This window comes from Gopherus evgoodei, chromosome 1 (genome assembly GCF_007399415.2).
Source record: "Gopherus evgoodei ecotype Sinaloan lineage chromosome 1, rGopEvg1_v1.p, whole genome shotgun sequence".
Classification (NCBI taxonomy): Eukaryota; Metazoa; Chordata; order Testudines; family Testudinidae; genus Gopherus; species Gopherus evgoodei.
This window is the reverse complement of record NC_044322.1, coordinates 166,350,756-166,367,737: the sequence shown is the minus strand read 5'-3', so window position 1 is coordinate 166,367,737 and position 16,982 is coordinate 166,350,756. Positions and strand designations below refer to the sequence as shown.

Sequence of the window (16,982 nt, the reverse complement as noted above, 5' to 3'; positions counted from 1 at the left end):
ATTTTCTAGTGTAGACCAGGTTGTATTCAGGTAAGTTGGTGCAGCTCTCTCAATTGCAAATATACCACAGTGAGGCATGGATGGGAATGAACTTGGTAAGTGGTCCCTACAGCTCCTGCTTAGGTCACTGAGCCACAAGACATTATCCCTCAGCCCCAGTCATACCCACAGGGCTGATATCCTTCAGTGAGTGCCCCTCTCCTTCCTTAGCACTGGCAGCATAGCTGGCTCACATGTCATGCTGCTATAGACATCTTAATGTTGTCCCTGTTAAATTTTTTGGGAGAGCAGATGTTATAGCTGAAGTGGGGGAGCTTATGCTGATGAGATTACCATTGTGGCACTATGTAAAGTGGAACATGCTATATAACATGGATACTTCTTGACTCTGTTAGTCACTTCCTCTCTTGTCAGCTATGTCCATAGATTTCCCACTAACTCTGTGTGGATCCTGTGATCTGCCCATCATTCCCACTTGGAGTCCTCAGCTAACAAAGGCTTTGTGTTGTAAGAGAACGAAGGGAGGGTCATGGTTGCACTGCTCTTTATGCCCTCGTATGGGGGCACATGGAGGCACAGAGTGCATTTGCTGCCCTGTCACGCACTGCTATACAAAAAAATGCTGAGGTCGCATGCGTGGGGACATGGGCACCTACTGTGAGATCCACCTTCACCGCCACATCTTGAAGGGTTACTGTTGGGTAATTATTTTTTAACAATAGGAACACAGCATTTTGAAAAAAGGATTTTGAAACAGTCTACATGCATGTCTTCTTACCTAAAGGCTTACCATCTCGACAGTAGCATAGGCAGGCCTAGTTTCTTCAAACACTCCAGCAGGTCCTGGATGTCATTCCAGGGGTGATGAAATAGTTTTTATAGTGGAGGTGCTGAGAGCCATTGAACCAAACTGTAAAACCCTGTATGTAATGGAAGCCACTTCAAGCCAGGGGCTGCTGCAGCACCCCTGCAATCCTAGCTGCAGCACCTATGTGTCATTCTGCTTTTGCCAAACACTTCCCCGGCAACTTCTTTCTCTCTGGAGAACGAGTCCTTCTAACCCAGCCAGAGTTCCTTTGTTCAGTTCCCAGGCTTTTGGCACCACTAGTCCAAGCAAGCTCTCTAGATATGTTGCACGTCTATGCTGTATTTGCATGTCTAGTAAAATGAGAGGGGAAACTCTCTCCTATAAGATGTCCTATAGCCTAGGGCAGTGGTTCTCACACTTTTGTACTGATGACCCCTTTCACAAAACAAGCCTCTGAGTGTGACCCCCCCACCTAATAAATTAAAAACACTTTTTTATATATTAAACACCATTATAAATGCTTGAGGCAAAGCGGGCGTTGGGGTGGAAAATGATAGCTCATGATTTCCCATGTAATCACCTTACGACCCCTTGAGGGGTCCTGACCCCCAGTTTGAAAACCCTTGGCCTAGGGCAATGTGCACTGGGCTGCAAGCCAGGAGACTATGAATTCTAGTAACAGCGCTTTCAGTGGCTGCTGTTAATATTTCTGGTTACCTTCTTGTTGTTAACCCATGCTTCATATTCCTATCTTTAGAGGGAGGTAACTCATATTCACTCATTTTACAGATAAGGTAAGTGAGGAATTACACAAGGTCACTTCAGGCTGAGAGGGAATGCTGAGACTCACGGTGGTATGTTTACTTAAATGCGAACCATTTAAAAACTTTGCTAACTATATTTCATAACTTTCTTATTTCCAGCTATTGCCATTACATCAAGCAAGTGAGCACAGGAATATGTTTTGTTGCGAGATGTTATCTTATAAGTATCTGTACAGCATATTTTTTATAATTCTGTTGGACATTAGAACTCCTTACAGTCTCCGTTTTCCCTTCTCCGTATGGGATTTGTTACCCCAAAGTACTTCCTCTTTCTTCTCACATCAGCATCTAGAAACACTGTATTAACAACATGGTTGTGGTTCTTGAGATTGCCTGTCAACATCACTTAGTGTGTCATAAACAGTAGGATGAATGTGTTGTTCCCTCGGAATGTTGATAATCCTCCTTACCAAGTTCCAACAATGTTGAAGATGCACAACTGAAACATTTATTTTAGCTCTTCTGTAAATAAAGATGAAATAAAGTAATGGTGAAAGGTGAGTGTTGAACTGACTGGTCTAAAACTATAAACTAGCCTCGGTATGTACTCAGAAGGAAAGTTTAGTCTTTGGCAGTGTGTCCATTCCTCAGATAAGAACAATCACTTGTTAGGAGCAGAATTCATTTATACATTGTCCTTTTCAATTCCTTATTTCATAAATAAAGCTAAACTTTTGCTCAAATGCCAAACATTTATAAAGTCAGTGAAATATTTCACCATGAATCTAAACAAGGCTCCATGTTCTTTTTACACATACATAATTGAAATGACCATGTAAAATAAGTCTCTTCCTAATCGGTATCTGCAATCAGCCAAACTTTGGCTGATTCCCTTTGTGTACTTTTTAATTGATTTGATTATTATGTTGAGCAACACCATAAATTATACCAGTTTATTGGACTGAGAAATTGTTATTAATGCACTGATTTATTTATTGTGTTAATGGTCCATGGAAATCTGATTAGAGCCTTAAAACCACTGGGGCTGATTCACTATTCCCCTGAACCTCATATATTTATTTATACAAGTACAAATAGCACGCAAAATGATTCCAAATCAGAGTGGACTGGTATAAATGGCTATATAAGGTTCAGGGCAGAGGTAAATCAGACCCATCGGCTGTTTCGGCTTTTTCCTATAGAGCCTGATTTTGCATCATTGAACTCAGTGGTAGCAGAGTCAGGGCTGCAGTTTCAAAATTTCTGTTTTTATATATGAGCAAGTTGTCAATTCATGTTTCCTCGTTGGCTTGTTGTGTTGCTAATTTGCTGCCTCTAACAATTTAACAAGGCAACTATATTAATTGATTCTAATTAACTTAGAACCCTATCTGAATGTTTTTTTTCCTTTTCTTTTCTTTTTTTAAAGCCTGAGATGGCTTCTGCACTGAAGCGCACAATAGAGGCTTTGATGGAGAGAGGAGCAGTTGTGAGGAACTTGGAAAACCTGGGAGAAAGATCACTACCATATAAAATCTCTAAGCATAATCAAGATCACAGAAGAGGAGGGTATGGTCTATATAAGATCCCTTAAAATCCCTTTGATCTCTTAAAATAAATATTTATGGTGGCTGGTTTCGTCTTTTCTGTAGGTATCAGATTAAATGTGTAGGAGATGGGTAATCCAAGTAAGTATCCTATGACTACTGGCATATAACTTGTAAATTACTATGAGTTCTAAGTATTTTTATCTTGTGCGAGTTAGTTTTTATTGTAAGTCCATAAACCATAGTGCTGCAAATAGTCTTGTTTCAAGTGTCTAAATAAGCTGTATTCTGATCATGTGTCTACGCTGCAGTTAAAAACCCTCTGCTGACCCGTGCCAGCTGATTTGGACTTGTGGGGCTCAGGCTGTTTAACTGCAATGTAGATGTCTGGGCTCATGCTGGAGCCGAGGCTCCAGGACCATGGTAGGTGGGAGGGTCCCGGAGCTCGGGCTGCAGCATCTACACTGCTGTTAAACACACCCTTAGTTCAAGCCCCGGGAACCCAAGTCAACTGGCATGGGACAGCTGCGGAGGTCTGACTGCCATGTAGACACACCCTGAGAGATACCTTCCACAGTAAAGACACTGCTTCCTCCTGGATGCGTATTTTTTTCCCCCAGAAGCCAGTAATAGGACTTCAGCAACAACAGGATCTATTGACCTTAAATGAAATGTCAATACTAATTGGCAGTAGTGATTTTTTTTTTTAATTCCAACATTCTGAACTGTTGGCTGCTGTATGTGCCCTGTGAGACATACTTGTTTCCATGATGCTGTTTTTAATTAAAGAGGACTATCTGTCTGCATAATTTGAGGGAAGTATAATAATGACTTCATTATTTTGCGGATAATTTTTGCAGAATGGGTTTATGTGATATACTGCATTATTATATTGAATATAAACCCTCTTCCTGGATGCAGTGAGAATGTAATGAAGATTTCATCCTTTTGATTGCTTAACCATGTGCTTTGCTGCTGTTAAACTCTTTGAGACTACCTCTGATGTGCTGCCTCTCTGCAAGGATTGAGAAATGTTGCTAGGCAACGAGTATTACATAGTGGCTGCATACAATACTCAAAATAACAATAGATATACATTTTTCTTGATATTTATATCGTAAATATGTGAAATTTGATGGCCAGCCAATATGCAAACTATCTTTGGATAGGTTGGTACCAAGCAAAGGGAAAATCAGTACCTTGAAAGATGTATGTTTAAGGCTGCATAGCCTTTCTCAACTTCTCATCCTCACAGTTGACTCTCAAATTCAGTCCCACTGAGAAGACCTTTTTATTCTCCTGTGTAAGTCAGAGAGGTGATCTCTGCCAGTTTGAGGGGGAGAAACAAAACCAACAACAATTCCTCCTCTCCCTCACTCAAACAAAACCTTGAAACATCCATGACATGCATATTGCTAACCAAAGCAACAGCACTGTGTGACCATCACCTTCCTTCCATGGTGTTGTAATATCATGCACTGGGTGCATTGCTTAATCCTGCAAGCCATTAGTCCAGTGTTTATTCTCATTGTCTAAACATGAAAGTACTGTTCACAGGATCTAACAAATAAATTGTGGCTTCTTCAGCTCTGGGGCCTGCATTTTCTGTCACTTGCCATGCATGTTTCGGTGCTATATACAATTGCACACCAACAGCTACGTTAAAAGAACATTAAAATTGCAAAGTCAAGCACTCAGAAGTAAGGAAATGACAGAATTAAGTTTGCCTCACCACCTTAATTTGTCTCCTGCCTCATTCAGTGCACAGGATGGACAGTGCACACTGAATGAGCAACTATTCACTGTTTTAAGTTTTATCCCATTGTTCAATACATGGCTGCAGACCTTATTTACTGCACACTGTTCAAATCGTTCTCTGAATGCAGCATTACTAATTTCCATGTGGGTTTTCCTATGGCATTCAACACTGTAGTATTTGAATGTTTCACAAATCTTCATTTATCTTCACTCATCTAACAGGATGTTGTGGTGGCATTATCCCTATTTACAAATGGGGAACTGAAGCACTGATAGATTAAGGTCAAAAGTATTTACTAATTTTGGGTGTCCAATTTGAGATGCCTAGGACCTGACTTGTCAGTGTATTTGGATTATATATTCAAGCACAGCTCCCATTGACCTCTGTTGCAGCTGTGAGTGCTCAGCACTTCTGCAGATCAGGCCCCAGGGTCAAGTCAGGCTTCCAGAAAATGAAGAACACACAATTAGGGACCATCTCTGAAAAAGTTTGGTTCAAGTGACAAGCCCAGCATAAACAGGAATTCTGTGGCAGAGGTAGGGATAGAATCCAGCTCTCCGGGCACTGCTCAGTTGTTTTAAGCATGAGATTTCCCCCGTTCTCTTCCTCCAGTCCTCTGCCTCATTCATTACACATCTTTCAACTTCTGCAACAAATGAGTCAGGGGTCCTAATAAACAGAAGCCTCCTTTATTGCACAACCCAGATTCATGCCTTGAGCAGGTCCATCCTGTGCACTGAATGAGGCAGGGGTCCTGTGGGAAAATATGTGATCATGTAATTAAAGACTATCATAATGCATAGGCATATAAGCACAAGGAGGGACATATTAAGGATGCACAGCAACCATAGACGTTATCTACATGATGAGATAGTGTGCTGCAGGCCAGGGTGTGAACCTGTGGTACACTAACGTGCCACATTCTAAGCTGTCCACATGGCCTAGCTACCGTGCACTATTAAGTTCCATAGTGCGTTTTGCTCCTTACCCCAGTCTGACCCCTTCCTGGTTGCTTGTCCCAGTTTCCTTGCTCAGTTATGCCTCTTCACCAAAGCTGTTTGCTAGATCTGTCTTCCCCCTCTCCTTTGCTCATGTTCCCCCCCGCCCCTGGTTCCTAGCCCCAGTCTCCTTGTCTAACCAACTCTGTCTTCCTCCCCCTGCCATGAGCGAACCTGCTCATCCTTCTCACTTGTGTCACCAGCTCCCAATCCCAGCCTCTCATCCCTCGCTCCAAGTCCCAGTCTTCTTGCCCAGCTATTCCCAGTCTCAGTTTCTCCTGTCTTGCCCATCCTCTAGTCCAGTCTTCTTGTTCCAATCTACTCCTTTCCCTCTTCCCTGTCTGGCTTTTGTCTCCTCTGCATTAGAGTCAGACCATTTACTCCTCCATGCTGCTTGGATGCCAGCAGTGCGGATATTGAGCAGGCTCCCTGCTCTCAGTTCGAGTACCCAGCTCTTCACCCATGTGGTCCTGAACTGGAGCATGCTCAGTGAGGATGCTGTTGTAATCTAAGAAGCCTCTACTGAGCCAGTGCAAACTACAGTTTTCAGACTTTATAACTTGGCCACATTTGGGTGGATTTTCATGGCAAAAGGCACATCCCTGCCAAATTCAAGTCCCTGCTCCAAGCATGGGAGGCTAGAGCTGTTCAGAGAGAGGTTCAAGAATTGTTAAACATGGACAAAACAACATATTTTTTCTTGGCCTTGTTAGAAGTGCCTGAACTGTTTCTGCTGAAATAAAATAATAAAACAAACCCTCAACTTGAGGCAGACACCCAGCATGTAAAATTTCAAACCCAAACGGTTTAAGTTTGGCAAGGTTTGAGCAAGTTAAAACAGGGTCTGTACGTGGGAAGTGTTAGGCAACCTTAATAACAGGCAGTGCTATTCAAGCTGTGGCTATAATATTGGAAACTGTGTCCTTGGAGGTCCCCGTGTGCTGTGATTGCTCTTATGTATCAGATAGAGCTGTGCTGCAGTACTCATTTGTGGTGGATTATTGATGAGCCATCGGATATTTCTGTGTTTAAGACCAAAGGGTCACTCAGGTAATTAAGCAAATTCTAGGAATAGGAAATACAAGCCAGTTCTTTATTCACCTTTTAAAATCACTTTGTTCCCTCCCTACAACACTTGCAAGGGTATTTGTTTTATTTAAAATGGTACACACTGTGAAAAGCACAGTAGTTTATCAATATATTACAGTGAGCTAAATCTGCATCCAGCGGCCTGGCTTTTATTAAAAAATCTTAAATTAATCATCCCTGTATAGGCAATTTTTGAATGCTGTTAACTCTTCATTCTCATTAACTTGGTTTTAAGTGTCACAGCACCATCTCCTGTTCTGCCAAAGCTGTTTTTAAAGGAAATTAAAAAGGCCACTGTGAGTGGTGTAGGTGGTATTATGTCTAATAAGAAGAGATGGATAGGACACAATTCTGAATCTTTTGAAGCCTTGCGTGGCGGTTCTTTGTGACTCTCAGTACAGCTAATTGTCCAACTGATTTGCTTCCCTTTGTTTCCAGATGCTTGTGGGCTTGGGATGTATGCTGAATCCACTAGCCTTTGGCCTCCTGGCTGGTAAACAGTGTGAGAACTTCTACAGTAAAACATACATAGCGTAGGCCACATTTTAACAGAGATTGTCTGTGGGAGACAGTCTCCTCTCAGTGACCATCACATAAACCACCTGCCTTCCACTTACAGAGGCATAACATCCCTGTGCCAGCTACGGGGATTGTTTACATGAAAAAGTAACGTTAGGAAATTATATAATGAGTTTTCGATTGTCTTTAGTGTGAGTATTTATTTTTTTTTAGAAGGATAAAACAGTAATTATGCTGTCTGCTTTTGCTCTTTGTTTAAGCTCCCGCTTCTACCCATTTTGTTTTTCTCAGTTGGAAATAAGGTAGAGAACCAGCACTGGGTGATACTGCCAGCTCTTAACAATACCACCAAAAAGTGCTCTGTGGTCCACAGACCATAGTTGGAGCCCTCCTTTTTATTGAATATTTCCATCTAGTTAATTACTTTAAAATACAGGTAGAATCTTCATGTGCAATATATAGTAAAGCTGGTTTGACTGAGAAACATGGCACAAAATCATACAGTATAATATACATAGCAAGCCACATAGCAAGTACTTAGTCAGGTTAATGTAATGCCTTTGCTAAACGGAGACGAGTCAAACAGGAAAAGGTTTATTCAGAGGTTAGTTGTAGGGGCAGTTTTTTGTTGTGTGGATCTGTAGTGCTACCATGCCACTCTTCAGAGAATGCTGTTGCTATATGAGGGGAAAATGAGTATTTTAGGAATACCCCGGGCAGTGGCCGTTTAGAGTTATTGGAGCCCTGTGCGCAGCTTCATTTTTGGGGCCGCCCCTAGGGACACAGCCAAGAAAAAGAACATTCTCTCTGATCTCCCTCCCATTTTCATTCTTTTCTTCTTCATCCTCCTCTTATTTTATAAGTAATGGGAAGTAAATGAAAATAAAGTGAGGTACCTTGACTGGGGCAGGGGTGCAGGGGGTGGGCTCTGGGAGGAAGTTTTGGTGCTGGGTGCAGGTTCTGGGCTGGGGCAGGGGGTTGGGTGTGAGGTGAGGGGTGGTGGGCTCTGGGAGGAAGTTTTGGGACAGGCTCTGGGCTGGGACAGGGGGTTGGAGTATGGGAGGGGGTGAAGGGTGTGGGCTCTGGAAGGCAGTTAGGATGCAGAGTGCAGGTTCTAGGCTGGGGCATGGGGTTGGCGCTCACCTCAGGTGGTGCAGCTCCCAAAGCGACCAGCAACACTCCTCCCCCCGGCCCCTGACAGCGGTTCCTAGGCAGGGGAGGACAGGGGACCAGGGGTCTCCCTGCATCGTTGCCTGCAGGTGCCATCCCCGGCCAATGGGAGCTGTGGAGTTGGCACTTGGGGTGTGGGCAGCACATGGAGATAGCCCCCGCCCCGGGCTGCAGGGACATGCTAGCCACTTCCGGGAGCAAAGTGGCGTGAAGGGAAGGAGGCAGAGTGGACAGGGAGCTGCCTTAGTTCTGCTGTTGCATGTCTCTGGGCACCCCTTCGGGGGAGGGGGGCAGCAGATCTCCATGTGCTGCTGTCTGCTCTCCTCACCCTCCCGCGAGAGATGCGCCAGCCACTTCTGGGAGTGGTGTGGGGCCACTGGCCATACTATGCAGGCAGCCTGCCTGCGTGAGCCCTGCTGCGCCGTCGGCTGGGACTCTAGGGCAGGTTGTCAGATATTTGTTCTGCATTTTGGGGGCCCCCCTGTTGTTGGGGATCCCATGCCACCACATGATTTGTTTCATAGTAAATCCAGTCCCGCCCAAGGGAATTGTCAGGTAATGGGAATTTTACAGCCAACTGATCTCTACTTATTTTAATGTTTTGATTTTTCAAAGCTGGTAAGAGATTTTTAGACTCACAATTGCCATTAAAATTAATGGAAGTTGAGTGTCTAAATCCCCTAGGCAGCTTTGAAGATCTCAGCCAAAGTGTAAAGTTCCCTAGATCTTAGTAAGCAAACTGTATTTACTGTGAAGGAGAATGTGTATGTTGACAGTGGGGGCAGCACTTTAACTGGGACAAGTTCAGGGCTGTCTCTTCCTTTTAAATTTACCTCTGTGCAATCTGCTGTGTCCTTGACAAACAACTCGCGTGCAAACATCGTAGCAGTAATAGTTTTCCCAGGGATTTGGACAGTGTATACATTCATGTTTCAGTGGATATCTGAGCCTTTACATTTAAGTAATGGTGAGAAGGTGGCTAGCAATTAATATTAGTGTATATTTTGAGAGCTAGGTGTATAAAACATGCCCTGAACAGAAAAACAGCTCTTTTGTAGCCAATTGTGGTGGGTGAAATATTGCTTACCTTTCCTAAATACCCTTTCTTAAATTTAGGAATAGCTGAAGTTTGCTGTATTCCTTTTTGTTTTTAAGCATATAACTTGCTAATCACTTACAGTATCTGACCTGTATGATATAGATATGTCATCGGGGGGCCAAAATAATACATAAGGTGGAATCTTGGCTTCATTGAAGACCATGGGACTTCTGCATTGACTTCAGTAGGACCAAAATTTCACCTTTAATACCTGGAATTTCTGGTACTGTATATTTTTTTCCCCTAATATTTGGTGCAGTGCGGGGAGTTAGGCAAATTATGGCTTTTAAAAAAATAAATTAAAATTTTCTTGCCCGAAGGATAAACATCAGCTCTGAGCTGTTAGGAGCATGTGAGCTCTTAGTATGCCTTAAGCAATACAAAAACTATAAATTTGTGTGTGTGTGTGTGTGTGTGTGTGTGTGTTAGGGTAAATTTAGGAAATTTTTTTTGACAATTATTGCTTTATTGGTGTTTTAATGTAAAACTGGAGGATATTTGATATTAAAACCTGTGGTATTGTTTATGCTAGCTGAGTTTAGGACTAGTAATAACACTTTGCAAATATTAATATTTGCAAAACATTTTTAGAACCTTGGGTCAAATATACTGTATAACACCCCACAACACCTTGGAGCAGTTGGTAAGTAATAATTTCATCTTGTAGATGGATAAACTGAGGCACAAAGAGACTAAGTGACTTGCCTAACGTCACAGTGCTCAGAAGAAATGCTGGAAGAATATAAACCAGGGGACTTTGTCCCCTCCTCTGAACAAGAGTCCTCACTCTCTGTATATTGTCTTATCTGGCTTTTATGTGCATCTAATTTTTACATGAGCTATATTTACACTAATACACTAATTCAATTTTTATTTAATGCAAAATTATACTTTTCTGAACATGTGTGTTGGTGTTTGCTAGCTTGTGAAATAAATTAACATAACTGTTTTAATAAGGAGCAAATTAGTGTTTAAATCCAAATGATGTTAGGCTTGAGACTTTATAGGTACTGCATAAAATATTATACACCTTGGCGTTCTCAAAGTAACTTTTTTTAAATAAAGTGCTCAAATTAGAGCGTCTAATGAAGTTATTGTACCACATGTGGGTTACGGATTTTGCCAGCACTTGAGTGGAAGTGTTTTAAAAATGTTGGATCTCTGCAATGTAACTTGTGAATCATGCTGGATATGGTGGAACACTTTGTGGGTTTTCTTTAGCATGGTGGGTACTTTATATAGCCTAAAGCAGGAGGGCTCTTAAGTTCATGACATCTACAGCTGAAGGCACTGGGTGAGGCAGGATGATGTTTTGCTAGATTTTTAGTTCATTTGGGGGGATCTGTCACAATATAGTCTGCAAAGGAGAACTTTGAAATGAGGTTCACTTGCTACTTCAGTAATGAATGATCTAATAACCTAGAGAGCGCTAGTATGTGTTGATCTGAGCACAGGAATAGGAGCCAGGAATCCAAAGTTACAGAATGCTGCCTCTGACCCTGTAGCTCTCTGTGCTCTAGAGAAGGTCAGATTTGTTAGTAGAGATGTTTTTTGCGAAACAGCACTGAACATTTTAAATTCAGTTTTATCTCTGTGTAACAGAAAGATTGGGGCCAATAAAAGATATTGCTTCACCCACCTTATCTGTTTGTTTTTCTATAATCTATTTGGAATTCAGTAACCGGGGCGGCTCTATGTATTTTGCCACCCCAAGCCTGGCAGTCAGGCAGCTTTTGGCGGTGCACCTCCGGGAGGTCCGCTGGTAACATACCCGCTACTGGATTGTTGCTGAAACCACAGGACCAGCGGACCTCCCGCAGGCATGCAGCCGAAGGCAGCCTGACTGTTGCCCTCACGGTGACCGGCAGGCCGCCCCAGGCTCGCGCTTGGTGCACTGGTGCCTGGAGCCGGCCCTGTCAGTAACTTCCTTAGCTCTGTCCACACACACTCTGTAAAATTCATTTCATGTATTTGTGAGTTCCGCAGCAGACTATGCATAATTTTGGTTATTCATAATAAATACCATGTGCTATTTGTCAGCTTTTTTCACTTTGTTGTTGTTTTCCTCCTTTTCAGGTTTAATTTTGAAAAGGCAGCAGCCCTCATTTATTTGCCCACATGCCACTCAATCTTTTTTTTGTTTTGATGTTTATTCCTACCTGTCTCATCAGCCTATTTGTTTTCTGACACAGCAAATTCAAATCTTGCTTTTCTTGCTGTATTGGCGCTCAGGTACCACGGTTGTGGGCAGGGTACAAGAAATGGAATAGATAGAACCCAGGACTAGAAATCAGGAAACGTAGGCTGTATTTCTTGTTCTGCTGTTGATTCACTATGTGATACTGGGATTATCATATGAGCTGCCTTCTAGGAAGAGGATTTCAGCTTCAGTAGCTCACCTGAGCTTTGGGGAGCTCCTTATAGTGGATCTGCTCTATAGCTGTTACTCCAGCCTCCTGGAGTAGTTTGACTAGCCTCTCTACCCCCTAGCATCCCCTCCTCTGTGGAGGAAGGATTGCAGGATACACACAGCAGTTGGTGGCTCTGTCGCATCCGTGGGAGATAGGATTTGCTCCTTTCATGTTTCTGTACCTCAGTTTCTCAATGTGTAAAATGGAGATAATTCCTCAGAGGGGTGTTTTAACAATTTTAATGTTCATAAAGTGGTTCGGATATTAGAAGCATTATTGTGCAAGTGCCAGGTAGTGTGTTGTTCAGGCTTTCCTGCTTCTTAGTACTACGTATTTTGAGGTTAGGTGCTGTTCTTGTACAACTTATTTTTAAACAGGCAGCTTGTTACAGAACAGTATTTCCACTTGAGCAAGAGGGGTTGAATCTTTATTCACAAACCCATACCATCTGGATGTAATTTTATTTCTTCTGAATTATAAGAGTAAAAATAGTGTCCATCAGAATTCTCTGGGAGCCTTTACAATGTTTATAGGTTTGTTTTTTGTCACTCTGGATTTTAATGTGACCTCAGGCCTCAATGGGGTGCTAATGCTAATGTCTAACAATGGTATTTCAAATGTCAAAATTGACTATTTCACTTAGGTTAGTTTTGGCAGAAACATCTAATAACTCTCATTATAATGTCACCTGTCTTGTCCTCCAACCTGAATCCTGCTGGACACTCCCATCTTACCTGTAGATTAGAGCCTTCACTCTCTCCGACCCCCTCAACCTCTCCATTACGGAAACGTACTCTCCCAGGGCTGTAAAAAACCCACCTCCATGAGAGGAGTAGCTACCAGCACTGGGAGCACGGCTCCCAGCGCTGGTGCACTGGGGCTTGTCTACACTGGCATTTTACAGTGCTGAAACTTGCTGTGCTCAGAGGGGTGTTTTTTCATACCCCTGAGCGAGAAAGCTGCAGCGCTGTAAAGTGCCAGTGTAGACAAGCCCCTCGATTTAAAGCTCCTAAAGAAAAGAGGAGTTCTAAAGCATGTGGGCTAATCATTTCTAACATTCTCCCCTTTGCAGCAGGTGGAAACTTCTTTGGGTAGCTAACCAGACTGCCGACCACTCAACCTCTTTCAATTCTTGCCTTCCTCTCGGTTCTCAGTCACACTACACTATACATGTAGGCTGAGAGCCATGTCCCAAGGGGATTTAAAAGCAAGCTTTGATCAAGGAGCTTCTCATGTGTCTTCTAAGTCAAAGTACCCATTTGAAAACAGAGATGTGGGTAATTTGGGGGCTAAAGGTTGAAATAATTCTTGGCCTGGATATATAAGAAATGAAATGTGGCTATTTTAAGATGCAAAGGGAGCCCCCCTTCCTTTGTTAGCACTGATATTTCAGCAGATAAAGGTTCTGCTGTCCTGTATTTAAATTACCCTTCAATTTACGGTAGAACAGGGTTACAAAAATAACTGTGGTCTCACAGTGAATCAGAGTGGAATTTTCCTGTATTTCTCCCCGATGACTTTGCTAACTCCTAGAGAGTTGAAACTCCATTTTCCAGCTGTGCTTGCAAAAAGAGACTGTTAATCTCCTATATTCCTTTCTATCCTCTTCTCAGCTTTGCTGGGGTTTTATTTTGGTCACCTGACAAATAGTAGCTGCAATATTTGTGTGTCTGTTCACAGCTGACTGCTTTAAACTAAGAAAAATGTTAGCCTGCTGTGTGCACTATTGAACTGTAAGTTTAAATACCTATATCTATATCTAGATATATATCACTGACTAAATACATTTGTCTGTATGGGCAGGGTTCCAGATCAGCTCATGAATCACAGCAGGGTTTTTGTTTTGTTTCGTTTTTTGTTTAAGCACAATTAAATTAATGGAAACAAAAGGCAAAAAGACTTATTTCCTCCTCTTCCCCTCCCCTTCCCCTCCCCCTGTTTATAGATCAGAGCAATTAGTGCTTTATTACGCTGAAGGAAGGATGGTTAGTATGGTTTATAAATTGCATTCTCCCAACTGCTGTATTTTTGTATCTTCAGATAAAATATCTACTCTGTGAAACAGACACACAGATGTGCTGGAGTAGCTCATCCTTCCCATCCCCCACTTCTTCATTTATCAACAGTGCGTCAGTGGAAATTTCCACTGTCTGCTTGTGTGTGAGAAACCACAAAGTAGTAAACCTGCCTTTGGGAGAAAAGCTATTGCAGTTTTAGGAGCACAGTAAAAAGCAGCACACAACTTGCATTTAGAAATGGAATGAAATTCTGTAACAGCAAAGCCAAAATAGTATGGAAAAGTGGGGCGGTTCATGAATGAATGTTGTTGCTAAAGAGCATGCAGACTTTGATGTAGTACGATCTATTAGAATTTGCTTGGAATTTCCTTTCCTTTTTGGTTGTAACTATGCAAGGATTGCAATATTTTAACTGAAAATAGGATTTTCCTTCTTGGCAATGCACATCCTTTGGGAAATGTTAGATTTGTAATTTATTCCACTATTGTTAGGCTTTATCCATTTGGGTTTTTTAATAAAGTCTAAAGTATGTGACTTCTCTTTCTTACTTACTGGAGATAAGAAAGTATTAAGGCATTTCAGGTTTTCCAAATGTATTGAGCCCAGTCTTTCTGAGACTTTGCAATTAGGCCTCATTATAGCATTCATGAGAGGAGTTTCTTCACATAACTAGTCCTATTGAATTCCTGAGGTGTAAATTGTCATAGTTCCACCCGACTTCAATGCAGCAATGATAGTTTACATCTGCTGAGGATCTGCCCCAAGGGGACTGGTTGCTTCAGTACAGACTACAGGACTGGTCCCTTTATTAGTATCATGGGAGATTTTGCTATCCAAGCCTAACAGAGGGAAATTCAATATTTTAACTTGGTTTTCCAAATTGCAGCACTTCTGCTACAAAAGGTTATTAGTGTCCATTGCTGCACATTCATTTAGGGGCTGGGAATGCTCAGTTAAGGAAATCCTCCTTTATTGTTTTCTCCTTGTGTGTAGCATTCACCTCTGTGCAGCAGGCCAGTGTAAGACCTTTGCACCACTTATGTCCCTCCTTTACCCGTAAGTGGCATATAGGATATGTCTACACTGCAGCGGGGAGTGAGCATCCCAGCTCACGTAGACAGACTTATGTTAGCTCTGCTCGAGCTAGTTGCTAGCCATAGCAGTGTGGATGATGCAATACGCAGCCACTCGTCTGACCTGGCCTGCCTGACCCCCAAGGTCCAAGCTCGGGTGGCTAGCCTAAGCCACTTACCTGCACTGCAACCTCCAAACTGCTATTTTAGCGCACTAGCTTGAGCAGAGCTAACACATCTCTGTCTACCTGGGCTGGGAGGCTCACTCCCAGCAGCTGTGTAGGCAGACCCAGAGGCTTTGTGCTGCTTCTCTGTAGTGGGGAAATTTTGTTCTCTGTGTGTGTCTAAAACCTGTTAATGCTAATGGGACTTCATATTGCAGGTATTTAGATTGAGGAGTTTGTTTTCCTCATGTGTCATAATTTGGAAAACATAATGAACTTTTTGTTGTTGACACATTCTCTGCACTCTGTATTGTGATGTATATGTAGGCCCAGTTTCTCATCTTGGGTGCCTGGCAGTTATTGCATAGCTTAACACTTTTGTGAGTGTGCTGGGATGCATCGTATACAACTGTACAGAAGTTCAAAAACAGAAATCTAAGTGGGAATTATTGTGCTGTCTACTGTATCTTTAATGAATGCTGCAGTTGGAAACTGGCTATTTGCTATAATTGTCTAATATTTAATAGGAATTCTGAAAGACAACTGAGACTTCCTTTATTCTGTACTGTACTGTAGTTAAAGCCTTACCAAAAAACAAGATGATGGATTAAAAGTCCCCGTAACTACAATTTTATTTACAATGCCAAATTGCCATCTATTTTTAACTTTTGAAATGAGTATGATGGCTGCAGTAAGATCACTCAAAATATGCAAGAGCCGTGGGCCTCGCGCTCTGAACAAATTTGGGACATTTGAGGATATGGGAATTGTATGAGGATTTATTTTCGAACACACAAACACAATATCCAGTTGAGTCTCTTCTCCAAAGTGGAACTAGCACATGTTTGTGAAGAGCAATAGACCGTACCACTTACTCTATCCCACTGGAGTTTTAAAAGATTCCTTCCAAATTAAAAATCAACTGATGGAACAAGATCCAACATGTGAGTTACTTGACCTAATGAGTGACTGCAGAAGTGACATAGGTGACCTGAAATAGAAATGGAGAGTGGGATTCTCCTTGAAATAGGTAAGTTCCTGTACATCTGTCACAGATAAATAGATGGCTGACAAGAAATGCTTGCCTGATGCTGAAAATATCAGACGTATTATACATGTGTGAAAATAAGACCTCTGCAATTCTGCCAGGGCCAGCAAGACCTACATTACAGTATGCAGAGCTGCTGAATGAGTGCCAATTGTACAAGTTAGGGCTGCCTGTGCACAATTTCAACATACATCTTCAGTTCTCAGAAGTTCAAACATGTCACTAATGAATACATGCTCGTTTGGGCTAGCTCCAGCTCTCTTCCTCCCTCTCCCCACCCCACTTTCTGCTGCTATTTTAAACATCCACTCAGTTATAAAGTAGTATTGGGATGGATGAAATATTGCCCATACAATATATAAACTTTAGATGTTTGACACTGATCTGTTTGTGAGTGCATTCTCCACATGGCAAGGATCCCTGAGGAAAAATGCATTGAATTCAAGGAGGGAAAGTATACATTTTGTTTAACTGAATAAATATGTGACTTTTAAATGGTGTGAAAAATACTAAGT

At 42.1% G+C, this 16,982-nt stretch overlaps 1 protein-coding gene across 3 annotated transcripts in view; it reads left to right on the top strand.

Moving 5' to 3' along the window:
* Positions 1–16,982, top strand: part of MRPS6 (mitochondrial ribosomal protein S6) — a 63,686-nt gene that overhangs the window by 45,782 nt on the left and 922 nt on the right. For 2 of the 3 annotated variants that reach the window (XM_030578473.1, XM_030578481.1), the window contains exon 2: positions 3,002–3,141. In XM_030578473.1, the coding sequence (XP_030434333.1) occupies positions 3,002–3,141 (140 nt within the window). Of the gene's footprint in view, positions 1–1,597; positions 1,663–3,001; positions 3,142–16,982 lie in introns of those variants that run through there. The other variant, XM_030578487.1, reaches the window with a different exon arrangement.